The sequence below is a fragment of the Gnatocerus cornutus genome, chromosome 1 (genome assembly GCF_029298725.1).
Source record: "Gnatocerus cornutus isolate USDA-ARS CGAHR chromosome 1, icGnaCorn1.1, whole genome shotgun sequence".
Lineage (NCBI taxonomy): Eukaryota > Metazoa > Arthropoda > Insecta > Coleoptera > Tenebrionidae > Gnatocerus > Gnatocerus cornutus.
The window spans coordinates 36,908,975-36,936,938 of NC_142233.1; the positions used below are offsets into that span (position 1 = coordinate 36,908,975).

Here is a 27,964-nt window from a genome sequence, read left to right on the forward strand (position 1 = left end):
CATTTGTCACAAATGCAAGGAACGCCCCCTTTACTAAATTGTCACTAGTGTCATCTGTCACACTTGTCAAAACCAAAAAGTTGGGTTAACATTTGGATGACCACATTTTCTTTTAAAACAACCTAAAGATGAAGTGTCATTACGAAATTCTCGATGTGCCTAGAGACGCCGATTTGCCTGAAATCAAAACAGCATATAGAAAATTCGCACTTAAGTGGCATCCCGACAAAAATTTAAACAACACGGAGTTTGCTAAAGAACAGTTCCAACTCGTCCAACAGGCGTACGAAGTCTTAAGTGACCCCCAGGAACGAGCGTGGTATGACAAACACCGCGAACAAATTTTAAGAGGATCTAATTCAGAGTTCCAAGACAACAGTCTTGATGTGTTCCAGTATTTTACAACAACATGCTTCAAAGGCTATGGCGACGATGAAAAGGGCTTCTACACTGTTTATCGCAAAGTTTTTGACCAGATCATAGAAGAAGACTTGGAATTTATAGATGATAAAGAAGAACTCACTGAAATGCCACGATTTGGAGACTCCCAAAGTGACTATGATGAAATTGTTGGACCTTTCTACTCTCATTGGTCAAGTTACAGTACAAAAAAAAGCTATGTATGGTTGGATCCTTATGATATTAAAGACATTCGTGATAGGAAAATATTTAAAGTAGCTGAAAAAGAAAACAAAAAGGTGCGCCTCAAAGCTAAAAAAGAGCGAAATGACGAAATTCGAAACCTGGTCGCTTTTGTCAGAAAACGGGACAAAAGAGTGCAAGAACACACAAAATTAATTGAAGCAAAAATCTTGGAAAATCGGCAAAAACAAGAAGAACTTAGTAAACAGCGGAGATTAGAAAGAAAAAAACAGTTGAATGAATCAGGAGCTCAAGCTGAGTGGACCAAATTTGATAACGTTCAATCAGAGTTGGAAGAAATTGAGAAGCATCTAGTCCAAGAATTTGGTGACGACATTACGGACTCGGAAGAAGAAGAATGCCCCAATGATCTCTATTGTGTAGCTTGCAATAAAATCTTTAAAACTCCCAAAGCTCTCAAAAACCACGAATCCAGCAAGAAACACAAAGAAAATGTAGAAATTTTAAAAGAAATTATGTTAGATGAAGACGACGAATTAAATGGTGAGGAAATTGAAGAAAGCTCATTAGTTGAGAAGTCTGACATTGATCTCAGTGATGAAGACTCAGAAGAGTCAATAGAAACATCAAAAAAACAGAAAAAGAAAAACAAGAAACCTAAAAATATACTAACAGTTGAACATGATGAGACAAACTGTGATATTGAAGTAGCAAAAGTTACGTCTGATGATGATTTTGATTTTGGATCAGAAAAGAAGCAGAAAAAGAAGAACAAAAAACAAAAAAACAAAGCAGTAACAGAAGAAAAGGTAGAAGAAAGTGAGAATATAGTAGAGGTAGAATGTAAGAGCAGTAAAAAGAAACAACAAAGGAAAGAGAAAATGAAGAATGGAACCACGGAGGAAATTGATACAAGCCATTGTTGTGTAACGTGCAAATCAACTTTTCCTTCAAAGAATAAATTGTTTGATCATTTAAAAAAGACGAAACATGGTGTTTACATACCCAACAAGAGTAAAGGAGTTAAATAAAATAATAGTGTAATTACTTATTGAAATGTTAGACAACTTTTGAAGAGAATACATGTATAATTTAGTTTACTGTTTATTTTTATATGTCTAATTTAAAAATTGTGTCCAACCTGGAAATAATTTAATAAAAATCAAAATTGTGTGCAATCTGGAAATAATTTAATAAAAATCGTAGCCAAATACGCCAAATACTTGTTTCCTACTATTTCTGTTATCGTTTGGTAAAAAAGAAACTTCAATGTCCGTTACTAGTAATTTGACATGTCAAAATTAAAAAAATGATTTTGTTTTAAATTTTAGCATAATTAGAAAAAATCGTTCACTTGATTGATCGAATTTGAATTATTATTTCATTATAATAATAATGAAACAACAGTAACACTCGTGATAAAAAATTCAACTTGCTTCACAAGTTGAGTAATCTACTTCTATTATTTTCACTAGTATTTATATCAAAATTTTCTTAAATAAACCAAAAGTATTTAAAAGTAAATTCGACATAGGTCCATTAAAAGTCAAATATCAAAGTTGTATTTTATTGTTACACAAACATATAGTACGAGTATATAAAAATACAAAAGCTACACAACATAAAACATTGCCTTCAAAAATCCTACAGTAAAAAATGTAAAAAATTTTTGGTATAAACATTACAAAATTATCTTAGACTTAGCGTAAGTACATTAATTTGCAGTACAAAGAGAGCACCATTGTAATAAAAAAATATCACTAAAATAACAAAAAAATGTTCCCATGAGATTATAAGGCACCATTCAGTAGGTACCATTTTGGTATTTAATGACAAGTAACTTCTAAAACTAATATTTTTATGCAAGACATATAAGAGTTTGACCCTCATATATTTGATCTTGTACTTTATCACTGCTGGTTGAATTCTCAGCAGGTAAAGAAAGACAAGCTGATGTAAATGCTAACAAAGTTCCTCCAATAGCTAACCAGAGGCCCATCCCTAAACTGCAGTCCCCTGGATAAAAAGGGGATGCTTCTCTTCCACATAATCTTTGCACTCTTGTTGTTCCCCAGCCCATGGGATGCAACATCACACCCAAAATGAAACATATTCCTGCAGCAGCTTGTGCAGCTCCTGACAGTGTAAATATACTTTTCTTAAAAAGGCTCTGGATGCAACAACTTACAATGCTGGTCATTACAGTTGTACACATGATCATCAGACCTATAGTTTTCAATGAAAAGGTTATTAGTTTTAATGTTGTTAAATTTACCTAGAATCAGGAAGACTATTGCCGCTTTCCACACTGTAGGATAGACATAAGAATCTGTTGCAAGACCCCTTACAGCAATAGCTGTGCAGGGTGATCTATCTATAGTAATAGGTTTACTGCATTTTGTGTAAACACCCACACTTGGAGTAAAAGTGATAGTTTCATTCTCATACTGTAAAGACTGCTCTTTGGAAACCAGCCAAGATGGGCTCATTAGAGCCCCTAAAATTAAAACAGTAGCCAACAAACTTGTTAACATCCATAATAAGCTACGGGAAGTCACAATTAAGTACCACATGGTGCCGTCATTTGGGAATAATTTATTAGACGACTGTAACAAAGAAAAAAAGTTATTGCAAAAATTTAAATTTACCGCCTCAATCTTTTGTTAACATGACCACGCTGATCTTTCTAACATTAATCTTGTTATCTTTAAGACAAGGACAAAGTTTAGAGGTAAGTGGGTAATTAAAATTTAATTAAATCCTACCTGTTAAATTTTAATGGGTGTGTAATCTCTGGTAGAGCTTGACAACCACACCCTCTGTCAAGTCGATCAGCTGATGGTCCATAAAAAATTATAGGGGCGCTCATTGAAGAGAAGCAGTCAGGACCGTACTCAGCCCATGAATAATATGAGCCAATTACACAAAGTTTTTGTGTATGGGACCTTAAAAAGGGGGGAACCTAACCATAGCTGGTTTTCAAAGGACGATAGAGGCTATTTTAAATTTCTCAGTGAAGCAAAAACGATGGAAAAATATCCACTGATTATTGGGACAAAGTACAACATTCCATTTTTGCTTTATAGTCCTGGTAAGTATAGTTTTTTTATTTAAATATTCGTTCGGTGGGCAAGGTATTACACACCAATGCAGACAGAGTAAATATATTCTAGTTTTTTGGTCATAAATAGTTAAATCGTTCTAAAATAAATAAAATAGGAAACAGAGGTATCGGTAATCTATTGAATTTCCACATAGTTCAATATTTATTTTCGTAAATCTTGCAGGTTTTAAGTAAAACATACACAGCATTCATGAAATAATATGTATTTTTTCTAAAAAATAATGACATATTACGTCTTCTATTTTTTTAGAAAGATACTAATCTGGTCATGTAATATTTGTTTTAAAATTATTTTCTTCCATCAGTCAGTAGTATCTTAAAAAAAAGAGTATCTCTACTTCCTGCTTTAGTAGTACCTACTAAATAAATGTATAATGTATAAAGCAGATGGAATTTTCAGAAAATGAAGCACCCTCGTGGTAAATAATTTGTTTTTGGAAAATGTACAAACTTTGCAAAAAATTAAGCATATTTGAATGCCAGCCCGGCCCTGTACAATGTTTTAATGTGGTACCTGCCCAAGTGTATCATTTTTAATATCAGAATTTGTACTTTTTAGGAAACGGAACCCATGTGAAAGGCGAATTATATGAAGTAGACGACAGAGTTTTCGCGAACTTGGATATCTTAGAAGAGCACCCCGATTACTATATTCGAGAAGAACGAGAAGTAGAACTTTTGGAAAATAAAGAAAAAGTTACAACATGGATATATTTCATCAAAAACTTTAAGCATGACCTCCTCAACAATACGATGTATGAATCGTACAGCAGCGAAGGATCTCATGGGCTAAAATACGTCGCAAGGTATTTGCGTGGAGACATTTCTGATTATAAAAAAGATATTCTGAATTGTAAACAAAGTTGATTTTTTAGCGAAGAATCAACAATTGAAGACCTCAGTACAAATGCCGGTGATTAAGGATAAAATAAACTTGCCAAATTGTTTATAAATTTATTTTGTAAAAAAAGATATCAACTTTCAAACCAAAAAACTGAGACCTAAACAATATTTAATAAAATTTCCTAGATTTGATTTTTAGCTACAATTTAACTTAAAACGGGAGAAAACAACGTAAAATTTAAGGTAGTTAAGACAGACTTATGAGAATTGCCTGAAATGAGACATCCAACTCTATGTTCCACAGTCAATACGGCCATCACTTATTAGAAACATGTCTCTAAATATTACAAGTCACTAGCTGTCGCTAAGAGTATTATAGCGATTTTCAAGAGACAATTTAGGGCCCTGCCCTGAACTCGCTTTTGCCTGTTCTACTTGTCGATGGGAGCCTGCCCGGTTGTGCTGCACTACTTCAAAAGTCCCTTCACTACGAGTTCTGTAATTAAAAGACAAATGACGAGTTTAGCGTTCGCGTTGCCTTGGATTTTGTTAGTTGCAAGTTATTTACAATGTTATTAATTTTGTCTTACTTCTTATGATCACCAGTTTTGGACAAAGTAGGGAAAAATTCCTCATTGTGGATATCTGGCGCGGCTTTCGATCGTAACCGACTGGGTTGAATAGGAGCCTGCTGGGACTGGTTGCGAAGACTGGGTGGTACATAAGCTCCTCCAACAATTTTAGCAGATGATGTTATCTCCACTTTCTTCTCAATGACTTTAACGGGCTCCTCTTGTACGTCGACATCTATCCGCTTCCAAGGCCCCACTTTCTTTTCATTGTCTTGGCCACTTTCATCATAGCCAGTTTGTTGTTCAGTACTTACTTCGGTAGCCCCTGTGCTACCTTCTGGGGGTGACGTTATTGTCAGATTACCGATTTTAAGACCGGTATAGTCTTTCTTTTCCTCCTCAAAGTCTTTCCATTCGTCTTGATCCTGAAATTAGGGTACAATATGGCTTCAAACCAGTCCTAACCAAACATATTTTTTACAACTTTTTAATAAAGCCGAAATTCTTACATGAACAGGTGCTGAGGTTTCATCGCCTTCCGGAACACGTTCCTTTTTCAGTTTTTCTGACTTTTTTGCGTTGTCTTCAAGTTTTTTTGCTACTTCATCGGTCGTTGAAAATTTCTTCGTGCTTTTTGACTTTTTGCGGTCTTTCTTTGCGAAAAAATCGTCCAAATCGGCCATTGTAGTAGTTTCTCGTAATTTCACTTACAAAGTCCTGGATTTTGCCAGTTTTTTCTTAAATTTTAGTATAACACACTTTGAGGGTACTTCGTCAGAAATCCAAAAGGGAAAGGGATCTGCTTTACCGACACAGTCAACTGACAGATATCAAAAGATATAAATCCCATAAGTTCAAATTATTCCGCGGGCAAATCTTGCAGTTTTAAATTCTTACACAGGGCCGGGCTCCATTAAACTTCGGTCCTAGAATAAAATATAATAAAATAATTTTTATTATTACTTGTTATATCCGGAATTCTTGTTAATAACTTTTTGATTAATATTAATTTTGCTAATGAGAAGGGTCGGTCCAAATTGCAAAGATTTTTTTAATGTTTTTGATAATTACCACTGAAAAGAAGGCTTTGAGGGTGTTGTACCTTATTTATTTTGAATACCACATTTTAAGGTCATAATTTCGCGCCGTGAGAATCATAAATCATAAGGTTATTATTATAAAATCATAAGTGATTTTTGTGAGAATTTAAATTGTTTAGAGAAAACTATGTTGAGTAGAAGGATTTGTCGAAACTCTGACAACTGTTTTGTTGTGGATACAAATCGTCGCTGATAAAACATAGAGGCTTATCTCATATTTCATATTTTTAAAGAGAACACTAAGAGATTTTCACTAACTTTAAAATGCCAAAAATCTATTAAATTAATGAGAAATCTGATGTTGTGATAATACGCAATTTTCCAGTATTCTAATTTATACAAGAATTTTTTTTATGAAAAAAATTAGATACACCCTTATGTTTTAATAGCGACGAAATTTGACAATTAAAATTACAAAAATTTACAGGATGTCTCAAAATTCGCGAATTTCGAGTTCAGGGCGTTGTAGAGATCACTTCAGTAATTCAAATATGAAAAAAAAGATTCGGGACTTCCCCACAAAAATGCATTGATATGAATTCGCACTCTATGAACTGCATTATCTTTAAACTCAGGCTAAAAATTCCAGTGTGTATTTTTGTTTATGGTGTAGATGGTTGTGGTTAATAATAATGTAAAACAATTTCTTAAAAATTTGCTTTATTTTAGAGTAAAAAAATCTTATTTTTGTTTAATTTTTCTTAAAAACGGAACAGCAACGTGGCTAAAAATTATGCTGTTACTATGAATGCAGACAACATTGAATTTTATCAAAACTTGCTAAATATTTAAATGTAAATGACAAAAATAATGCAGAAAAAATGCACGATATATAGATTATTTAGTGTTACACCCTCTATAATACCTTTATCAAACTTTGGTAAAAAAAATGGTCAAAGGTTTTTTCTTTATCAAACGTCTTGTTACGAACGAAAGAAGATATCAAATTTTTGATTTTTAAACCGTCAATTTTAAAAAGATTTTCGGTAAGAATGCAATCTTTAATAATCATTTACTATGATACGCAAAATCTTAATTGTAAATGTTTGAACTGTTAAAAAATCTTGTTCGTTTATGATTTTACTTTGATTTTTGGAAAATTTTAGATTATTAATTATGTGATAGCATAGGAGTAAAAACTAAAAACTGTGAAACTGTTAACAAAGAGAAGAGATTATTTGTTTTTTAAAAAAATGTAAACATTTATAATGGTACAAAGGTACAAAGGTGAATGCCATATTCCAAATTACCTGCACCCTAAGTAAGAATACGCTTTTGGAATTTTTTTTAGATATTTTTAGAAGGTTTGTACTTTTGGTTTAGTTTTCTCGTTTATGTTAATAAAGTTTAATATTTTTCCAACAATTTATTGTACTTTAAAAAAAAACTGTTACTTTTTTACTTATAAGTGGTATATTCAAATAATATACTGCCTTTCCTCTACAAATCCGTCAAAAAGGTTTAGCAACTTACACTAGTTAAAGAAGTTATTGAAATTTCGAAGTATTTTTTCTTTATCGAAATTAATATTAGGAGTAGTATTTATTTTGGAACATTTGTAACTTTCAAAATAAATTTTGCATACTGATAAATACTACTGCGTTCGTAAAGACCGAAATAGGTAAACTAATTTAAAATGCAGTGTGTCGTCTTAATTCGAACCAATTAAAATCAAGTTGAGCCAAATTATTGAAAAATCTGTACCTCTTTTACTTTAGAAAAAAAATCATATTAACATAGGACCGATTTCCAGCAGCTAAGTTAAATCCTTAATTTCGATTAAATATTTAACATCATGTTAAAGTGACATGTGATCGTTTTTCCGCCAATTAAATGTCAGCAATCGTCAAATTAGTTGCTAGATTAACATGGTTTTAATTAAATTTTTGTGTAAACCGGAGTTTTTCAACTACAATTTATTTAACTGGATGAAACAGGTTAAATTTCTTAAAAGTTCAGTTTATCTTAAAGTTTTATTGAATCTGAATTAGCAGTTCCTGAAATTTCCGAATTACAAAACATACATATAGGTCCCAGAACTCGTGATCCAGACATCAATACAAATTGCAAACCAAAATTGTTTAATAGTATTCGAACAAGGACAAAAAAATTAAAGCCAATTCAGAATGCTTTTGCATAGGGTCGGCTTAAATTGTTTAGTTGCTAAGTCCATTTTTAAACAAAATGAGTTTTCCATTTTATAAAAAGGATAACAGATTGGTACAGCCTTGGATCCTTTTATGTGTTATTATTTCAGAAACATTCTATTTTTATTCCCCAAATTTTCAAATCCGAGATTTTACGACAAATACAAGGTCTTTATAAATGTTTCTAGCATCAAGAGTGACTATGAAATGTTAAAGAAATTTGCCGCTCATTACAAATGTCAGTTTCAATTTTTCAACTGACATTTGCAGTTAACCTCAAACATGAAGTAAAGTAAGTTTAGAGAAATAAACTGTTTTAGTTGTGACTTAAAACCTGTAAATGAAAAACTTGGACACAAAACCGTAACTGAAACGTCATTGATGTAAGTAACATTATAAAAAAAATTCAAGATAGATATATTCGCTATGAAAACAAAGCGGCAAAATCGTGCACGACAAGAATTCCAGACTCACCTTTGATGCTAGAAACATTTATAAACACCTTGTATGTAAAAGCTAAGATTTTTTCGACCTCGATTAAAAAATTCGGAATAGACTTAGCAACTTAACGACCTAAGCCGGCGATAGGTAGAATCACCTATTCTATTACCTATTCTGTGGGTAGAATGGCGGTGAAATTAAAGACCATTTCAATTTCCTAGGCAACAGGACCGTAATGTTATCCCGACAAATAGACAATACTACTCTCTATTTTGTACTCTCTACAGGGTGTTAGGTAACGTTACGGCCATAGAAAAAGGGGTGATGGAGGCAGCCGTGAAAAGTAATGTTTCGAAGTTTTTTTCGGGTTTTCTTGAACCGTTTAAGAGCTGGAAGGCTTTGAATGTGACCAATCAGGGAACAATTTGCATAAGGTTATAAAAATTTGAATCAGAGTTACTGAAGGAAATTTTTTGTTTGATGTCAAATTGACAGTTCTAATTTTTTATCAGTGGCGTACTTGTTCCATTTTTGTGGATATCACAAACCAAGTTCGTCAAAACGAAAATGTGTTGGGTACAATAAAGGAAACATTGTTGCGTCGTTTACAATTATGTTTCAACAAGATGGTGGTCATTTTGAACATCTATTGTGGTGTTGCTTTATTGTCTGTTTTTTGAATAAAATTGCGTTATTGTTTTTCCCTTTTATTGACGCCACTGATTTAAAACTTCAAATGTGACGGGAAAGTGACAAATTATTCGTTTGGTCCGACAGCTACTTGGATTTCTGTAAAATTGAAAAATTATTTGAAGCCATTCTATTGGTCAACTTTAAAGCCTTGTAGCTTTTTAACTAAAACGGATAAAATAAAATTAATTGCGGATTCCAAGACAGTTTGCCTTCCTTAATTACCCATTAGTCTATGGCCGTAACGTTACCTAACACCCTGTATATCCTAGCAATATTTTTGTCTTAACTTACCTTAAACATTTTTTGTTTTAAAATTTTGGTTTCGTATAGATGACTGCTTGTTCCTGTTTTCTCTGGGTTATGAGTTCTGGACCACCTGTATATGTATAAAGAAAGAAATTGATTCGGCAGATTACTGTAACATCCGGATTATCGCAGGTACAGATTATCTAGTGAATACGGTGAATAAGGTGTTGCAGATATTAAAGGTTTGTTTTGATACCTACTTAATATATCTTATCTTTCAAATCAAAGACAATCAAAGGAAACGTTGATATCATATCATTCTTTATCTTTTCAATTTTTTACATCCAACTATAACGAGAAATTACTCATAAACAACTTTTACAAAATGAGGGCGACAATCATTTTACTTTTGTTCATCAAAAGTTTAAGCGCTGAAGAAGAAGGTATTTTGTGTGACGCCGAAACCTGTGCGGTATGTGATAAATTTCTTTTTTGATTGATATTGATTTTTGATTATTATTTTTTCTTTTAGGACTATATTGATGCAAATCCTTGCCCTGAACTTCCAGATAATTGTAAAATACAAAATTCAACACACAATGGTATATTTTTACCATCTGCAGATCCTTGTAATTGCTGTGAATATTGCTTAGAAAATTTACGTAAGTTAATAAACATCATCGAAAAGCAGTATAATTTGATTACATTTTCAGATGAGGGTGATTATTGCGCTCAGGGTGAGGCTGGAGGAGCAATTCCAGACTCTATATGCGGTCCTGGACTTACATGCTCTGCTAGTGGAACATGTGTTCAAAGTTTGTAGACATTTACGATTTTTGTTTTATTATCTACCCACTTCATTTCAAATTTTTGAATTAAACTACTTACTTTTTTGTATTGTTCCTGTTGTATAAAATGTATAAATGTATAAAATAATAATATTTCAGTGAGTGCGGTCGCGGATTCTGATGCAAAAGCTACCTCTTGCAGCAAAGCACAAAACGAATATGACACAAGACGAAAGGATGGAACTTTAGGTTTTATGCAACTACGTCCAGATTGTGATGAAGACGGTCTCTACCTATCATATAAATGTGTTCCAGGACAAACGTGAGCTTTTTCAATTTACCTCCTACTTATTGTTTTTATTACAAAAACTTTTTAGCTGTTTTTGTGTCGATAAAGATGGCAAAAGAATTTTTGGGGAAATCCCATATAGTAGTACAGCAAATTTAATTCCAAAATGTGGTAAGTATTGTTCTAAAAAAACGCGGTATGAAAACAGTGACCGTTTCAGTTTGTCCTCGAAAGTATTATGATGTTCTTAAGTTTTTCGATGACGATTTTCTTCACCCAAATCAATATTTCCGGTGCACCGAAACGGGTGATTACGATACAATTCAATGTATCGATGACAGTTGTTTCTGTACTGATGCTCACGATGGTGTTCCTACTTTTCCGGAAAGAACTTCTGTTAACATTTCTAGTATTTCAAAGAACACTTTGGCTGATTGTTGTAAGTTTTATCAAATAGGTACTTCTCGACTATAATTCTTTGACTCTAATACAGTCGACAAAAACAGGCATTTAGAAGGTAAATTTTACTATGAGTGTGCACAGAAGTATTTAAACCTATTAGAAGAAGTAGAGAGTTACAAAAAAGATGGTTATGATACTGTTTTTGAGATTGATTTTCCAAACTGTGACTTGGATGGAAAATATGCACCGAGGCAAAAAGGCGTGAAAACGAATCAGGATAATACGTTGGTGCTATGCATGATATATTGACATATTGTTTATAAGAGATGTTTTAGGAAGGAAACATATTATTATTGTGTTGGTCCGAATGGTGCTCGCCTAGAAAACTATGAATCAAGTGACGAAAACACAGATTGCAGTAATATTTTATTAGGAATTTTAGGCAAGAGTTTTTAACTACTTTGTTTCAGAGTGTGCAAGAAGTAGTCTTTTAATTACAGCAAACGCAGCTGAAAAACCTCAATGTTGTCAGAACGGTAATTTTAATCCGATTCAGTGTAGAAACGGAAAGTGTTACTGCGTGGACTCTGATGGATATCAAGACGTCGATAACCAAAACAGTGAAGCTCCCAATAATCTAATTGAAGCCAATATAAACGAAAAAGAGAAATTATTTTGTTATAAAAGCGACATTTGCTGAAACTAACTTTTTTAAAATCAACACCGTGCACAAATTTGTGTTTTCATTACTATTTTTATTTATTTTTATGCATTAGTGTCTCTAATGAATTAAAGATTGCCTACCTCTGAATGGGATTGTTATTAATTAGTTAAGAAAAGTGATAAATTAATTTCTTCATATTTGTTTTTTGCTATAATCAATTATATTAATTAAAGTTGAAATCAGGATCGTATTTTCACTTTGGTGATATTTAGTTTAATTGTTGTAAAAATATTCTAGGGACGTATGAATTAAGCATTATTGCAAAGACTTGCAGATTACTTGTTACTCGTTAAATAATATGACGATGTCCATTAAGAATTTTTGCTTCTTAAAGAAATGTTTACGAAATCGCTTGTTACATAAACGTAACACGCACTGTAAATATTACGCAAAGAAATAGGAACATTATTACAACTAACTATTCAACTAGTTAGTATCTCGTTAATACGAACAAGAACTGTGGTTCCGGCCTAAAATTCATCAGGTTGTTCATAATGAGAACAAAAATCTATTTCTCAAATTTATTTTCCTAATTTGTATCTATTTTAAAGATTCCCAAGTTGCTATGGATAAAAAACCTCGTTTATAAGCCCATTAAGCCACTCATCCATTATAAAACTCGCGGCTTTGTCGCTCGTTTTATAACCTTGGGTTCGTGCCTTAAAATTTGTCTTTTGAAACTCGATGTTTGTTTTAATATACTATTTTTTTATTCTTCCAATTTCGGTGATTTTTCAGAACAATAAATCACACAATTTTCCGATACACAATCAGTCAAAATTTTCATAAGTAATATAACGAGTGGGCTCGAAATTGTCGGAAATTTTTCCGACAGACGAGTAGTTTTTTCGACGATCAATTGCACGAGTGAGCGAAGCGAACGAGTGCCAATTGTCCGGAGAAACAAACTACGAGTACTGGAGGAAAAATTTCCCACAATTTCGAGCCCCCGAGTTATATTCGTCATGAGAATTCAACGAACTGACAAGCAACTGACAGCTCGCGTGGTATTTTCGCGTGGAATTGTCACTCTCGCGTGGTATTTCCGCTGAAAATTTCACTAGTGAAAATTTCCAAAAAAAGTTTGCTCTGATTGGTTTATTTGAAAAAATAAATGTCTCTTATTGGTCGAATCTATGGTGAGTTGAATTCAATCATGTAAGATTGAATCTTTTGATAATGGTAAATTACGCTAGAACTGATTACTATGAAAATAGTCCTTTAATTCGAATGTTAAAAAATGTTAACGCATGGCATGATAAAATCGAATTATTTGATATGTCAAAGGGTAAATTTAAAAAAAACCGCTTCTGTTGTCCTAGTCTAGTATGTACTATTTTCTTGTTGAATTATTTTTAATCTGTTTTTTGTAATATTGTTTTTATAATTTTATTTAATTAGTTTATCTGCGTTAATAAACAAACATAAATAAACATAAAACAAATTGAGGGGTGTTTTTGAAATACGGTACCAAAAATTAAACTTCGGCATTCTTAAAACCTTTCGTTGTTGCTAAGCAATCAAGATTACATTCTGAATTACCTTTAATCCAGTGGTGAACTGGAAATTTTGATCACATATTCAATTGATTTTAACTCGAAAATAAAAAGACTTTTACATACAACATGTCATTGTCAATTGATTCCACTTGTCTTTACCAATTACCGTCTTTTCTTTGGGTTGTGTATTTCAAAAAAATCCTGTATAAATGAATTACAATGGAACTTTGATAATTTTATAGAAATCAGAATCATTTAAATATTGTTAGTACGCTTAAGCCTTTAACTTTTCAAATGGTTTACAACAACTTGTCCGCAAAGCCCCATTAATCAAATATTGGGCCCGTTTGGCATATTTTAAATTAAGAGAAAAAAACTGTATGTTCCGATAGCAAAAGGTGACCTAAAGACCTCCTCAAATTTTGAAAACCATTCATCAATTACATCCGGAGTTATGCGGCTGTGAATTTTGTAAGTTTTGAATATGTTGTGTAACGTCACACCACGCAACGAAAACCATAGCACCTAAACGACTTCAGATAATTGGTTAAATTTTTTAGAGTTAATGTTTTTTAATTTCCTCTATTTGATTATGCAAAAGAAATATTTTTATCTTGAAGTATAAAAGCAAAATAAAATATTAAGTATTAAAAACGATAAGGACACTTTACCGATCGAAGACAATTGTTTATTATTAATTATTGTCTAAGATCGGTATAGTCCTTAACGGGGGAGGGGGGTTTCGTGATGCTTACAATATTTTTTGCACGATAGACAAATTTCAATTATTTTTATAAAACTAATAATAATTGACATTAATTGTTCTTCAATAATTCCTGAAAAGTCAAAATTTTGGAATGAGAATGTATACAAATCCTTTTTTTAAATGACTATTTTTAAATTTTGTACTTACCGTTTTGTTTATCTTGGTAACCATGCAGTAAACTCAACTTACTGTTCCAACAGCAAGCACGGTAAAATTGATCTAGCGTGCAAAAATATACAGGTGTCCGGAAACTAGCGCACCACCTTGAAAGGGGAAAATTGGGTGGTCCCTCAGAGTTCCAAAAAAATGTTAAAAAAATCCAGACTCTCTGCTTTCGCAGGAAGACCAAAAGAAAATTAAGAAAATGGCAACATTGCAAAACTTTACCTCCCATAAATTAAATTTCCAGTATTTAAAGCCATAGTAACGTTGCTGTTGCTGCTTTGCACCATGCAGGCGTATGTGAAAAAATGTGTACTGACCATAATAACACCCTGTATCATCAAATGAGCAAAATTTATTGAATGTATTACTTTCACTACACAACTACTCCATATGAATTCACTAACACCACTTGTATCATGAATTACATGGAATGCAGAATGGTGGATGCGCCGGGAAACAATTTAAAAAAAAGTTCAGTTTTATTATATTCTGTTAAATTATATTCTGCATGAATTTTACAAATAACTATAATATATTATTTGACAAGCGAATTTCAGACTGCGTCGGTGAAATTGCTAAAATAGCGTGGATTCAATTAAGGCTGCTGTCATTCAAGTAGGATAATAATTTAATGCACCCAATTGATTTAAAATGCATTTATTTTAATTTAATATTACAAACAGCAGTCAAATCATTAAACAGAAGGTAAAGATTTAATTAACACATTAGGTATAAAAAATCTGTTTTTGTTAAATTGGAATTATTGTTAATAATATTCATTTGTGACTAAAAACAATAAGCTTAAGAACGAAAGGATCAAAGTTTATACAATATTCATCATTACAATATTATTAACTTTCGCATCGTCTAACCTAACACTTTTGTTTTTCATGTTAGCAGGAAAAGTGGGTAGTAATTAAAATGAATGACTGGAAATGTCGTTTTCTGTGGACATCACGGAAATTGACAAATCATTTTTTTTAGTAGGTTGCATAGAATTATAAGACTAAGAAAGAAAAAATGTCTACTGGTGCATGGCCCGACTGCCTAAGCAGATATTTTAAACCTTCAAGTAAAGTACAGTCGCGGCCAAATTATTTTGAACATAATTTTTTTGACATTTTGAACATTTGATTGTAGTCTATGCATTACTGTCAATTTTACGTGTGAAATTCAAGCAATTTTGTCAAAAGTCCCAGTAATAATCAAATGGCATTGACGTTCAAAATACATACACAACTTTAATGTTTTGCAAAATCTTTACCGTTCATGACACAAAAATTCAATACTCCTACGCATTAAAAAATGATCAGGGCAATGTGGTTTCCCTGATGCTTTTGAGAAAATAACGTGTTATTATTGTTGACAAATTTAGTCATTCTTTTGTACAATATTTACATGTATGGTTGTCGTAATTCATAACACAATAAAAATTAACCGCACGAATCCGTTCAAATGTTCCTGACCTGCATTCAAATCAAAACAAGCAAAAAATCTATAAAAGCATTAATCTATTAGTCACAGTCATAGTAACGTCCTTGCAATCGTTGCAATTCAACATGGTATTTCCCTATAGTAAAATCAACCTTGAACAAAGCTGTTGAACTTGTAAATGACGTTGTTATAACACTGAATTGGTTGGTTATTAGTGTCACTATAAAACTATTATGTGCGTCTTACATGAAACATGTCGAAAGCGAAATCAGTGAAGAGAAAATAAGATATAACAATGATATTGCAATGAACTCATAATAATTACAATAATTAGCCCAATTTCAGTAAGCGCCAACTTTTTCACAGTCTTTGTCAATGCTCAAGGGAGAACAAAAATAACAAATCATGAATCATGTTGAGTAATTATTGCTAACCTTACATGTAAATCATGTATTGTGATGTTTATAGTGAAAGGAGCATCAAAGTGATCAGTGCTTAGAACGTGAGCGCGACAAATTGACTTTTAACCTAATTAGTTTAAGATAGTTGTCGTTAAAACAAATTACGTAAAATTATGCGCAACGTTTTATGGAGATGTAATTTTATTTCATTCATACTTAAGATGCGCTTTAAAAATGTGATACTGTTCCGGTAAAGCCATCCCTGGATCAAAATCAGGACCATACTTTTCCAGCTTGAAATCAGAAAGAGACGGTATCCAACCATATTCACCATTGGTTGTTGGTGGAATTGGATTTATTGTTCTTTCATCTTTTTTCCTCTGCCCTTTATTAACGTCGCTTAAAAATTCCGATTCTTTAGACAACTGACTTATCTTATTTTGAAGATCGCTAAAAAAGACGACATAAAATGTTGAAATGTTCAATCAAAACATGTACACATATTCGTTTAAAACCCAGTTCCACTTTTTCTTCCAGTTTTGTCTGGTTCCTTCTTCTGTTTTGATGTAGGTTCTGACCAGTTGATCTTCAAGAACTGCATTTTTAACTCGTTTATTAATGTCTGCTGGTTTGCCGAAAGCCATTTTGAAAGATGCCAAATAAGTAGTTCGCGGGTGTGCTACTTGATCAAAATGAGGGAATACATAGAAAGTGATTAACAAGGAAGCGATAATAGAAGAGTTGCTTAAAATAATGCAATTTCAAAAATATTTTGTAATTGTTTTGACATAGGTTGTTTTCTTCTGTAAGATTTTAGTTTACACTTGGAATTAAGAATGTGCAATAATTGATATCTGTGAATAAAAATAAATATAAGAAAGATGATGGGACCGAGAAAGTATCCTTACTCAAATTTGCCAAGAAAAGAAAATTTATAAGAGATTTAATAACACTAGTTAACAGAAGGTGTAGAAGTGGGGAGCTATTTCTAAAGTAGAATTTCCTCTGATTTCGAATCTAAAAATGTTGGACATCAAACGATGCGTTAAGATTCAGAATATACCGTGCGATTAACAATTATTTACATTTAAAACGGCCACACTTCTAAAGTCTAGCAAACATACGTCCAAAATCTCTGCCTTCTTTGATACAAATAATTATTGATCGCCCGATACAACGATACAGGCTGTTTTAAAAATACACTACCAAAAATTAAACTCACTTTTTAGCAGCTCCTAGGAATAGAATTGAGTATTTTTAATTGTTTTCTAACGATAAAAAAACATCCACTTCCACTTACTTGGAACACCACTGATAAAAATATCAAGCTAAAATAAACAAACCTTTCATTGTTGTTAAGCAGTCAAGATTATATTAATTTTATTAATTATATTAATCCGGTGGCGAATTGGAATTTTTGACCAAATATTCGATGAATTTTACCTCGAAAACGAAAAGTCTTAAAGCATTTTTTGTCAATTAATTCGACTTGTCTTCACCAATTACCGTCTTTTGGTTGGTAGTGTATTTCAAAAACACCCTGCATGTTGGATTTTGTTTAAGATTAAATTAATTTTTAGGGGCCGTGTCATGCAAATCAAAATTTGTACAAGATGTTTATAAATGTTTCTAGCATCAAGCGTGGCTTTGGAATTCCTATCGTACACTACTTTGCCGCTTTGTTTTCATAGTGAATATAACTATGTTGAAAATTATTTATAATGTTACTTACTTCAATGACGTTTTAGTTACGGTTTTGTGCCTAAGTTTTCGATTTTTAGGTTTTCAACCACAGCTGGAACAAATTATTTCTCAAAACTTACTTTGCTTCATGTTTGAGGTTAGCTGCAAATGTCAGTTGACAAATCGAAACCCACATTTGTAATGAGCGGCAAATTTCTTTGACATTTCATAGCCACCCTTGATGCTAGAAACATTTATAAACACCTTGTATCATAGATGTAAATTGTAGCAAAGTTACACGGCCCTTTTGGAGATAGGTAGATACATATTTTCTTTCAAACATTCATAAAAATGCTGTAACTTGGGGCAGCGCGTGTCAAATTTCCATTTATTTTGACTTACTTCAACTGTTTTGAAGATATTTGTTATGGAACATCTCTTAAAAAAATTAAACTCTAACTTTAGCCGATCAGTGACATTGTATCATATTCCTGGCGACAGAGCCGTGTTTGTTGAAAATACAGGATGTCCGGAAAGTGGCGCACCACCTTAAAAGGGGGTAATTGGGTGATTCCCCAGAGTACCAAAAAATGTTAAAAAAAATTCCAGACTCTCTGTTTTCGCAGGAGAACCAAAAAAAAAAATTAGGAAAATGGCAACATTGCTGAACTGTTCCCCCAATAATTTAAATTTCCAGAATTCAAAGCCATAGTAACGTTGCTGTTGTATTGTTGGCGTTAGTCAGGTCGGTTCTTAAACGAGTAATGTAACTAGGGTTTCAGGTGAACGATGCCACACTGATCGAGATTGTTGATTCATAAATCTTCTTAACAGTTTTCAGGCATTTCTTACAAGATTTTTCCGATTTTATTTTGCACCATGTCTTTAGGCAAAATGTTCTTTAGGTAACAAATTTATTTGAACCTAAAATGATTGCACAGAAATCGTTAATTTTGGTATTAAACTTTTACTTTTCAAACCATCAAATCTCGATAAATTAAAAACATGGATTTTTTTAATATTTTCCCGGTGTAGCCCGGTGTAGTTCCCGGTGTACAGCCTGTATGTAACTTGAATTTTTTCTTGATTCAAAAGAGCTCTAGCAATGACCTAAGAATGATTCATTGCCATAAAACCAATGCCGGTTTTGCCCCAGCTGATTTGTGGAGTGAAATTGGCACTACCTTGCTACTCACGATTAAAAAGTCAGGATTAAGAGAATAGTATACTTAAAAAAACAATCATTAAAACAATTCGCCGAATAGTTTTGGCAAAATACAACAACAAAAATTTAGTACTTAAATAAAAGCAAATTATAGAACCGTGAAAATGTCTATGTTTGAATTATGGAACGTTTTCGCCATCAATCTGTTTGTTCTCGTTTTCTGATGTTTTAATGAGTCGTAATTTCACAGGTTTTGCTCAAATTATTTAAAGAATTGAACGTTTAGTTCGTATAATCGGAAAATTCGAATTATTGAGAGTCGACTATATTATCTAATAACCCAAGAATGTCCCTTGTATAACGTTTTATACAATATTCTACAATTTTCACTTACCTAATAGCAATGGCAACCGATCTGAAAAGAATGTAGAGGTCATTGGCATGATTGTTATTAAAAAGGCACAAGAGTACGTACGTTACGTGCGTTATTTCTATTATAACTTCCGTTGCTAGAAGTAATATTTTTTAAGTGAACAAAATCCCATTATACTCGAGTTTAAGACGATATTTTATCTAATATTATTTCTGGTTGTAATTAAAAGAATAAATCAATTGACAACAGTGACAAATTTTTAACATTTAGAAATCCATGCATCCGTAGTTGTCACGGAAAGTGACATAACATTTCTTTATAGTGCCTATAGAGACGGTAATAGTAAACTTATTGGGGGAAGTAAGTTTTTCCAATATCTACTAATAAAATGCTAATTTCATTTATTAAATCTAATTAATAACAAAAAAAAAATAATAATATTAGTGTATTTCAAAAACACCAAAATACAGGTGTCCAGAACTCATGACTCAGAGAGCAAGGGAGGGTGCCGGCAGCAACACAAATGTTAAATTTTAAAATAAAAATTGCGTAAGTTTAATAAAAAGGATAAAAAATTAACAACCATCCCGGAAGCTTATTCTAGAAATGGAGTAAAATTTCCTAGGCAACGAGAGTGTAATGTTCACCTGACCAATGGACGATAGAATGTGTCCATAGTTACCGATTTTCAAATTCTGTTCAGCTTCCGGATTGGCTACCGTTTTTTTGTCTTAACTCGATTATTTTTTGAGCTGAAAAATTTTTGTTTTGAAATTTTGGTTTAGAAATGTTGCCTTCATAAGCCTTTTTTCTTGGATCACGAGTTCTGGGACACCTGTAATTATGTACAATCGAATCTCGATAAAAGCCAGCTTGAGGGATGAGGACTTTTTTCGCTTCAAAAGGTTTCTTAAAACTAATTTTAGTTATTTTAGTTTTATGCTCTTCGGTAAGAGAAAGAAACAGCTGACATGATACTTACCTATGCACGTGTTTTTATTTGCACTGATTAATTATTATTACCAAATAATCGGAACCATTTTCCAAAAAATTCTCGACACTGTTTAACGGCAGCTGAATAACGGGGATCATATTTAGAACTCGAAAACTGAATTAATTAAATTTCAAATACCAGTATACCACGAAACTCAATCAATTTTATTCAAAATAACAAATATGTAATTAAAATTAGAAATCCTTGAAGGGTGCTCTACTCTTTATAACAATCAAATAATTTTGAGGTCTAAAATAATTTGGGCACGACTGTGTTGTAAACATTATGACAATGGCAAACAAAATTGCGAGTTTGTAAGAATCAATTCCTATTAACAAATGTCAAAAATAAATAATTACTCTTCCATCACCTGTGCAAATATTGAACATTATCGACCCATTCCTAATTATATCATTTAATACTTTATTTTTATATCAGTCATAAATATTCATCTTTTGGGAGTGTTAATGCACATAAAGAAACGGAAAATGTAGGGCACGAGGAAGAGACCTTTCTTAGGAGATTTTTATATGGTGACGTAACGTCCAGTTCACGGCTTGGTAGACTCGGCAAAGATCTTTGTGTTACATAACACCCTGTATATGTCGCGCCCACTCCGGGTGAATTGCAAAAGTTCCACTGTTCCCCTACCCATTTTCAGGTGAGTTTATAAAGGTATGTAAAAATCAACCACCGAGATCAGTTCCAATATAGATCATGTGGTAGTGTGTTAATAAGACACAAGGTAAGTGGATTATTAAAGTGGTAGAAACAACCCCTAATTGTAAGAATTGAAGAAAATGTCGATTTCTCGCAAATTATTGTCCTCGAAAAGAACGTTGGATTTCGTGCAAAGAAGTTATGCAACGGATCGCTCGTACTCAACAGCTTTAGGGATAATTCCAGGAATGTTTGAAGATGCTCCTGTAATGGAGCAAGAACAAGTTGAGAACATTCCTAAACCTTATAGCCAAGTGCCTGGACCGAAAGAATTGCCCTTTATCGGTAACTCATGGCGGTTTGCCCCTATTATTGGGCAGTATAAAATTCAAGAACTTGATAAAGTCATGTGGTCCTTAAACAAGGACTATGGAAGAATCGTTAAAGTTGGAGGTTTGATAGGACACCCTGACCTGCTCTTTGTTTTCAATGGCGATGACATTGAACGAGTGTTTCGGATGGAAGAAACAATGCCTCATAGACCATCAATGCCTTCGTTGCACTACTACAAGCAGATTTTAATGAAAGACTTTTTTAAGGGCAATGCCGGAGTTATCGGGGTGTAAGTAAAAGGTTTAAACCTTTGCCTTGATATACTTACTCGAGATTTCTTTTTAAGTCATGGCCCTAAATGGGAAGAGTTCCGAAAGAAAGTTCAACACGCTCTGCTCCCACCACAAATAGCCAAAAACTATGTCGAACCTCTCGATGTTATAGCCGGTGATTTTTTAACCAGGTAAGTCTTCCGGTTGTTATCTAAATTTTCGAGATATATAATTATTAGTCGAACGATCTGGCACAGAGTATTATATAATTGTAATGCGGCTGTGACCCACATTCCAGTAAAAGTGGGTTTTATAAGATGGTTCCTTACATGTCTGGGAGAAAGAGACACAACTGCCCATAAATCAGCGACTTTACAAATCAGGAAATGACTTTCAACTTACCATATGCGCAACATTCCATAATTAGGAAAATCGTGAGATGCTTGGAAAATGAACGCATTGTTCTTTTTGGTAAAAGCATGCGGTCGGTCATCTTTGGACCAACTTTTTTCCGTGTTATGCAATGTTTTTGACTCGAGGATATTGTTACGTATTCAGGTTCCGTGGCAGATTAATATCAATATTTTCTTGGTTTTGTAGGTAAGTGTTACATATTCGTAATCGACAAAACAGATTTGCATATTTATATTATATCATTTATGTTAATTAAGACAACTAGGAAGAGGAGGAAATAGGTTGAGAAAATTAAAGGCAAACACTGCGTTTTTATGCAACATGAGAGATTTTGTCCATGTGAGTTATTAATTGGGATGTCTGAGATTTATTTTATAATGTATTTTAGAACTGCGAATAGTTTTGCTTATTTGAATATATGAAATTAGTTATATAAAACCCGGTTATAAAATTTTCCAAACTTTGATTTTCAACCTAACTGCTTGTAAACAACTTCTTAAATTTAAAAAAAATGTCACTGAAAAATAATGAATTTACAATAATAGTTCAGAGGTTTAAGTTTATCTTATGTAAACATTAACATTTTTCTTATTTTTAAAATGCATTTGTGCAGGTAAACAACTTGGTTTTATGTCTCTTATATAACGTAATAGGAAATGAAATATCTATTTGAGTTTATCGTCTTAATTCATATTGATAATATTTCAGGTTTTTTATTGTCGTTGTAATAATACGAGTTTCCTTGTCATGGCTGTGCTGAATAATAATAGGCACCTACTTCACGTAAATCTTTTATTGTCAGGTGTATTATAACGGGTGTCTAAAAATAAAAATCTGGTCAAGTGCGTAATGCCACCAGCTTTTGTTTTTTTTTCCGTATGTCGGTTCCAAACTCAACGGCTGTCAGCAAACGTTGTCACACATTATTGGTTACAATCAACAGTGCAGTATGACCAAACATCATTGAGTTTGCGTCCATTTCTAAAATAGCTTTCAACCATAAAGACTTTTTATTCACTAGAGAACACCATTTTTGTACAATAATAAACACGTTCAACGAATTTTTGCAACTTAAAAATAAAAACAGTTTTACCCTTTACTTGTGAACAATGAAGTCAATGAACAACATTTTCTAAAATAATTTCAAATTTATATTATACCTGAAATTGCAACTTACCCATCTTCTACAGGGTGATTTTTAAAAAACAGCAGGCGTTGTAGAATTTTTATTTATGAACCCATTTCAAAAATTAAAAAAACAAATTAAATGGTTTTTAATTTACTATAAACTGATTATTTTAGAATTTTTCTAAATGTCTTAATATCTTTTGGGCGAAATTTAACTTTCTTACTTTAAATTGGCACCCATATTTTTTTTTCATAATTTGGAAGACATTAATTTTCTTACTTCTTCTTACTTTTAACAAAAAATATTTTTAAAAAAATTATCAAAAATGAAAAAATGTCGGCAATAAAAGTTAATAAAATCTAGGTGCGTGCTGTCAAATAACACAATACCGTCATTATAATGTCAAAAATCAGCAAATAACAAAAAGGACAAAAGACAATAATAATTACAAATCAGAAAAAACATCTACTTAATTTAATTAAAATACTGTTGAAACGCCATCCCGTTTTTTTCATTGCACAATTGACACCATGTATCTAGATTTTATTAACATTTATTGCCCATTTTTTTTCAATTTTGATAATTATTTTAAAAATATTTTTGGTAAAAGTAGAACATATTACACATTTCTGAATCAAGAAAATTAATATCTTCCAAATTATGCAACAAAAAATATGGGTGCCAATTTAAAATAAAAATGTTGAATATCGCCCAAAAGAAACTAAGACATTTAAAAAAATTCTAAAATTATCAGTTTATAGTAAATTAAAAACCATTTAAGTTGCTTTTTTAATTTTGGAAATCGGTTCATAAATAAAAATTCTACAAAAAAAAATTGTTTTTGTCCTAAAATTTATTTTATAATTTTTCTATTCATTACACAGTGTAACAAGAATTTAAAAAGTTGTTTCTCTGAATTTTGGTTTTGTTTCTGATAAATTACGCTTACCTGATCTAGAAAATAATCATACTGTATTGCCAAATTATGATTTATTTTAATGAAAATAAAAAATTAAATACAGATCTGATTTTTTTGTGTGAACACTTGAAACCTAAGTTCTTTAATTTCGAGCTCTTTAATCTATGAATTTATGATCCGTTATGAATTCCGGGACCCAAAAGGGCACAAGCCCGGATTCCGTAAAATTAGCGGAACCTTTGTAGCTACGCCAATGAAATAAGAATGTAGTTCATTTTGTGTTGCTTGTCAATTTTTACAAAATCAGTACAGTTTTTAATAAAAATAGTCGATTTTGTTATACGGCAGAAAAGTGGTGCTTTTTGTGGAGCAATTAAATTGCAGTAGAAAGGCTTTTACTGTGAGAAATATTAGTTTCAAAGAGTTTCAAACTTAAGATCGTGCAAGTTCCATACAAAATGTAAGTCTCAAATAGTAACCGTCACAAAAAGTACTTTTTCTGGCTAGGCAGCCAAAGTGTTTCCATGTCAACGAGCGCTTTTCATTACTTTTAACAAAATTGCCTACTTTACTGTCTAAAATCGACTAAAAAATAGTGACTTTTGTGACGTTTGGAGAAAAAATATATTGAGTTCTTTTAGTTTCGTTCGTATTTTCCACTTTTCCGCTTTGAATTTTTATTCTTAAGTATGTTAGATAATACATAAAAGAAAATATTTGCTTTTTCTTACTTTGATGTCGTTTATATTTCCTTGATTTTTTCTAATACTTAGATATCTATCTTTTTTTTTTCAATTCTTATTTGTAATTCTTTTTGTTTCTAATTCTATTATTTACTCATAACTTCATTCTTGTTCATCGTAAACCTCAATAAACCTATTATCTCTTTTCCATTGAGTGTCAATTTTTATTTTTTCGAATAGTTCTTTCGCCATTTCTTCTTAATTTTTTGTCTTTTTTACTTTGAATTTTGCCCGGTTTTATTGATATTTTGCAGTTCAATTAGTGTCACTATAATTGTCTGGTTTTTCTAATTTTTCTTGTTTTTTTTTATGAAGTCTCTTTGGGGTCAATTTCAAGTTATTTAGCGACGTCGGAAACAGACTTGAAATTGACCCCTTTGATCTAAAAAATTATCCATGTATTATTCGTCTTAATTCAAATAAGACTATTTGTCTCAAAAATTGAAAATATTGTAATTGTTATGCTGATGGAATCAAAACATAAAATTAGGCAAAACCTTAGGCAGGAAAACCATCAATGCAGAAAGCAATATGTGCCAGATATAATACTTACAACTTTTTAAAAAATCTGTTTTTTTAAGGAAATCATTTTTCATATTAGCGAAGAGTTTTATTTTTCTATATGTTTAGAAACATGTATTTGTACTTAAACTTTGAAACTTTGATCTAAAGAAGCGTCCACGTCAAAGTAATATAAAGCAACTTTTGTGTTTTGATAAACCAAGTAGCAACCTACTGGTTGAATTTTTAAGAAGTGCAAAAAACACAAAAGTTGAGGTGTAGACGATATGATTCAAAATATGTGACAAGATTCAAGAATTTATTAATTATGATTTTGCATTTATACAGTTACTCGAACCAAAAATAACGTCTGATCCATAAAATTTCAATTCGCAGACTTTTAGAAATAATTTCATGTCGTAACTTGCACCACCCTTGCAGTGTTGATATCTGAAAACTAAATATTTGACAGATTTAAGAGTTTTTCGTGCAAAAAGCCGATATGAGCATGGCCTGTCTAAAGTAGAAATTTAATGGATCAGAGTATGCAATTTATCAAATATAATTTCTCTTTTGTAATAAATCGGAAATTAATTTTTTCAGAATGGAAGACATGTTGGACAAAAACCAAGAGCTTCCAAATAACTTCTTAATGGAAATTTATAAATGGGCTTTGGAATGTAAGCACAATTGTTCACTGTCGTCTCAATATTAACATTTTTCGCAATTTTAAGCTGTCGCCAGAGTCTCTCTAGACACAAGACTCGGCTGTCTAGAACCAAATTTATCACCAACTTCTGAATCACAACGCATCATAAATTCAATTAATACATTTTTCTGGAACGTAGCCGAAGTCGAATTAAAAATGCCTGTTTGGAGAGTCTACAAGAACAAATCGTTCAGAGATTACATCGGCGCTCTAGAGGATTTCAGAACGTAAGTCTCACGCGAACTTGTAACCTAGATAATGAGAATACCTCACTTTCAATTTCTGTAAGAGAAAGTTGACTTTGAACTTGAAAGAAGGATTTGTGTAATGACTGCAAGCAAGGTGAATGTAGTCATTCTTCCGTGTTACGAAACAATTATGAGTTAATAATGAATGATTTTTAGAACATGTTTACAACATATAAACAAGTCATTGGAAAAGATGAAAACTAAGAATTTCGATGACATCAAGGAAGAAAATGTATCAATAGTTGAGAGAATATTGCTAAAGACAGATAACCCGAAACTGGCAGCTGTTTTGGCTTTGGATTTAATGCTTGTAGGAGTTGATACAACATCTATAGCTGCTGCTTCTACAATTTATCAATTATCTCAAAATCCCGTAAAACAACAAAAATTGTTTAACGAGTTAGAACGACTCTTGCCAACAAATGATTCCAAAGTTGACGTTTTAGCTTTAGATAAAATGCCGTATCTTAAAGCTTGCATCAAAGAAACTTTAAGAATGTACCCTGTAATCATTGGAAATGGAAGAAGTCTTCAGACTGACACTGTGATTGCGGGATATAATGTTCCAAAAGGGGTGAGAAATCTTATAAAAAATACTCCTAAGATTTTTTGCTCATTTTAAATTTTAGACTCATGTAATCTTTCCTCATTTGGTTGTAAGCAACAGTGAGGAGTATTTTCAAGAACCTCATCGTTTTCTTCCTGAAAGATGGCTGAAAAATGATCATACGTGTCCCGTAAAACAGAAAACTCATCCTTTTGTTAGTTTACCTTTTGGCTATGGCCGGCGATCATGTCTTGGAAGAAGATTTGCCGAAGCTGAGCTGCAAATTTTACTGGCAAAGGTAAAATGTTATAAACTAATTGAGTGGTAATGATTTTAACAATCTTTTCAGATCTTTAGGAAATACAAAGTAGAATATAATTATGGACCATTGTCGTATAAAATAACACCTACGTATGTACCTGAGCAACCTTTGAAATTTAAACTGACTCAACGGAGCTAAGGTTGAAAAAGCCAAACATTAGTTACATTTTATGTACTCCTAAGATATAGATAACTATAGTATTAATATTTACAGCATAAATTTGTCCGACTTTTTGTCAATAAAAGATGTATTTTAAATTTTATTCTTCATTTAAAGAAAGTCAACAATATTACATACAGGTGTCCGGAAAGTGGCGCACCACCTTAAAAGGAGGTGATTGGTTGATCCCCCAGAGTACCAAAAACATTTAAAAAAAAATTCCAGACTCTCTGTTTTCGCAGGAGAACCAAAAAAAATTAGGAAAATGGCAACATTGCTGAACTGTTCCCCCAATAATTTAAATTTTCAGTATTCAAAGCCATAGTAACGTTGCTGTTGTATTGTTGGCGTTAGTCAGGTCGGTTTGTGAACGAATAATGTAACTATGGTTTCATGTGAACGATGCCACACTGATCGAGATTGTTGATTCATAAATCTTCTTAACAGTTTTCACGGATTTCTTACAAGATTTTTCCGATTTTTTGCACCATGCCTTTGCGCAAAATGTTTTTTATGTAACAAATTCATTTGAACCTAAAATTATTGCACAGAAATT

The 27,964-nt window shown here is 32.2% G+C and overlaps 7 protein-coding genes across 8 annotated transcripts; 4 read left to right on the forward strand and 3 right to left on the reverse strand.

The window, feature by feature from the left end:
- The first annotated feature begins 7 nt into the window (after positions 1–7).
- LOC148182234 (dnaJ homolog subfamily C member 21) lies at positions 8–1,703 on the forward strand. The gene has a single exon (XM_088034597.1). It carries the CDS (start codon positions 129–131, stop codon positions 1,632–1,634), a length of 1,506 nt encoding a protein of 501 aa, XP_087890723.1. The 5' UTR covers positions 8–128; the 3' UTR covers positions 1,635–1,703.
- A 453-nt stretch (positions 1,704–2,156) lies between these two features.
- LOC148182235 (LHFPL tetraspan subfamily member 2 protein) lies at positions 2,157–3,176 on the reverse strand. Its single transcript, XM_088041629.1, has 2 exons — positions 2,879–3,176; positions 2,157–2,829 (listed from the first exon to the last, which is right to left on the reverse strand). Exons 1-2 carry the CDS (start codon positions 3,174–3,176, stop codon positions 2,462–2,464), a joined length of 666 nt encoding a protein of 221 aa, XP_087897755.1. The 3' UTR covers positions 2,157–2,461.
- Positions 3,177–3,255: 79 nt separating this feature from the next.
- Positions 3,256–4,762, forward strand: LOC148182236 (putative gamma-glutamylcyclotransferase CG2811). 2 transcript variants are annotated; one of them, XM_088041651.1, is made up of 4 exons: positions 3,256–3,334; positions 3,463–3,694; positions 4,287–4,533; positions 4,603–4,762. In XM_088041651.1, exons 1-4 carry the CDS (start codon positions 3,272–3,274, stop codon positions 4,646–4,648), a joined length of 588 nt encoding a protein of 195 aa, XP_087897777.1. In that variant the 5' UTR covers positions 3,256–3,271; the 3' UTR covers positions 4,649–4,762. The 2 variants fall into 2 exon arrangements, with proteins under 2 accessions (XP_087897777.1, XP_087897768.1); XM_088041642.1 differs by having other exon boundaries at positions 4,287–4,762.
- Positions 4,668–5,946, reverse strand: LOC148182237 (protein CDV3 homolog). Its single transcript, XM_088041618.1, has 3 exons — positions 5,652–5,946; positions 5,161–5,567; positions 4,668–5,066 (listed from the first exon to the last, which is right to left on the reverse strand). The coding sequence occupies exons 1-3, from the start codon at positions 5,823–5,825 to the stop codon at positions 4,925–4,927; spliced, it is 723 nt and encodes a 240-aa protein (XP_087897744.1). The 5' UTR covers positions 5,826–5,946; the 3' UTR covers positions 4,668–4,924.
- Positions 5,947–10,106: 4,160 nt separating this feature from the next.
- On the forward strand, positions 10,107–12,059 carry LOC148182238 (thyroglobulin-like). The gene is made up of 9 exons (XM_088042174.1): positions 10,107–10,241; positions 10,302–10,431; positions 10,483–10,584; positions 10,717–10,879; positions 10,935–11,017; positions 11,067–11,285; positions 11,340–11,532; positions 11,584–11,666; positions 11,719–12,059. The coding sequence occupies exons 1-9, from the start codon at positions 10,155–10,157 to the stop codon at positions 11,946–11,948; spliced, it is 1,290 nt and encodes a 429-aa protein (XP_087898300.1). The 5' UTR covers positions 10,107–10,154; the 3' UTR covers positions 11,949–12,059.
- A 4,384-nt stretch (positions 12,060–16,443) lies between these two features.
- On the reverse strand, positions 16,444–16,881 carry LOC148182239 (uncharacterized). Its single transcript, XM_088029308.1, has 2 exons — positions 16,736–16,881; positions 16,444–16,687 (listed from the first exon to the last, which is right to left on the reverse strand). The coding sequence occupies exons 1-2, from the start codon at positions 16,879–16,881 to the stop codon at positions 16,444–16,446; spliced, it is 390 nt and encodes a 129-aa protein (XP_087885434.1).
- A 4,272-nt stretch (positions 16,882–21,153) lies between these two features.
- LOC148182240 (putative cytochrome P450 49a1) lies at positions 21,154–27,418 on the forward strand. Its single transcript, XM_088036471.1, has 8 exons — positions 21,154–21,197; positions 21,250–21,734; positions 21,792–21,908; positions 26,027–26,103; positions 26,158–26,359; positions 26,537–26,954; positions 27,010–27,225; positions 27,277–27,418. The coding sequence occupies exons 2-8, from the start codon at positions 21,253–21,255 to the stop codon at positions 27,385–27,387; spliced, it is 1,623 nt and encodes a 540-aa protein (XP_087892597.1). The 5' UTR covers positions 21,154–21,197; positions 21,250–21,252; the 3' UTR covers positions 27,388–27,418.
- The last annotated feature ends 546 nt before the right edge of the window (positions 27,419–27,964 follow it).

What these genes read in the sequence shown, in the direction of transcription:
- LOC148182239 (XM_088029308.1), bottom strand. Translation starts at nt 16,881, where the DNA reads ATGGCTTTCGGCAAACCAGCAGACATTAATAAACGAGTTAAAAATGCA. An exon ending in TGGGTTTTAAACGAATATGT is followed by an intron (nt 16,688 to 16,735) that starts GTACATGTTTTG and finishes CGTCTTTTTTAG; the next exon opens with CGATCTTCAAAATAAGATAA.
- LOC148182234 (XM_088034597.1), top strand. Translation starts at nt 129, where the DNA reads ATGAAGTGTCATTACGAAATTCTCGATGTGCCTAGAGACGCCGATTTG.
- LOC148182236 (XM_088041642.1), top strand. Translation starts at nt 3,272, where the DNA reads ATGACCACGCTGATCTTTCTAACATTAATCTTGTTATCTTTAAGACAA. An exon ending in GACAAGGACAAAGTTTAGAG is followed by an intron (nt 3,335 to 3,462) that starts GTAAGTGGGTAA and finishes AAAAAATTATAG; the next exon opens with GGGCGCTCATTGAAGAGAAG. An exon ending in ATTTTTGCTTTATAGTCCTG is followed by an intron (nt 3,695 to 4,286) that starts GTAAGTATAGTT and finishes TGTACTTTTTAG; the next exon opens with GAAACGGAACCCATGTGAAA.
- LOC148182240 (XM_088036471.1), top strand. Translation starts at nt 21,253, where the DNA reads ATGTCGATTTCTCGCAAATTATTGTCCTCGAAAAGAACGTTGGATTTC. An exon ending in TTATAAATGGGCTTTGGAAT is followed by an intron (nt 26,104 to 26,157) that starts GTAAGCACAATT and finishes CGCAATTTTAAG; the next exon opens with CTGTCGCCAGAGTCTCTCTA. An exon ending in GATATAATGTTCCAAAAGGG is followed by an intron (nt 26,955 to 27,009) that starts GTGAGAAATCTT and finishes TTTAAATTTTAG; the next exon opens with ACTCATGTAATCTTTCCTCA.
- LOC148182238 (XM_088042174.1), top strand. Translation starts at nt 10,155, where the DNA reads ATGAGGGCGACAATCATTTTACTTTTGTTCATCAAAAGTTTAAGCGCT. An exon ending in ATATTGCTTAGAAAATTTAC is followed by an intron (nt 10,432 to 10,482) that starts GTAAGTTAATAA and finishes TTACATTTTCAG; the next exon opens with ATGAGGGTGATTATTGCGCT. An exon ending in GAACACTTTGGCTGATTGTT is followed by an intron (nt 11,286 to 11,339) that starts GTAAGTTTTATC and finishes ACTCTAATACAG; the next exon opens with TCGACAAAAACAGGCATTTA.
- LOC148182237 (XM_088041618.1), bottom strand. Translation starts at nt 5,825, where the DNA reads ATGGCCGATTTGGACGATTTTTTCGCAAAGAAAGACCGCAAAAAGTCA. An exon ending in AAACCTCAGCACCTGTTCAT is followed by an intron (nt 5,568 to 5,651) that starts GTAAGAATTTCG and finishes CCCTAATTTCAG; the next exon opens with GATCAAGACGAATGGAAAGA. An exon ending in AAAACTGGTGATCATAAGAA is followed by an intron (nt 5,067 to 5,160) that starts GTAAGACAAAAT and finishes TTTTAATTACAG; the next exon opens with AACTCGTAGTGAAGGGACTT.
- LOC148182235 (XM_088041629.1), bottom strand. Translation starts at nt 3,176, where the DNA reads ATGTGGTACTTAATTGTGACTTCCCGTAGCTTATTATGGATGTTAACA. An exon ending in AATAGTCTTCCTGATTCTAG is followed by an intron (nt 2,830 to 2,878) that starts GTAAATTTAACA and finishes TGAAAACTATAG; the next exon opens with GTCTGATGATCATGTGTACA.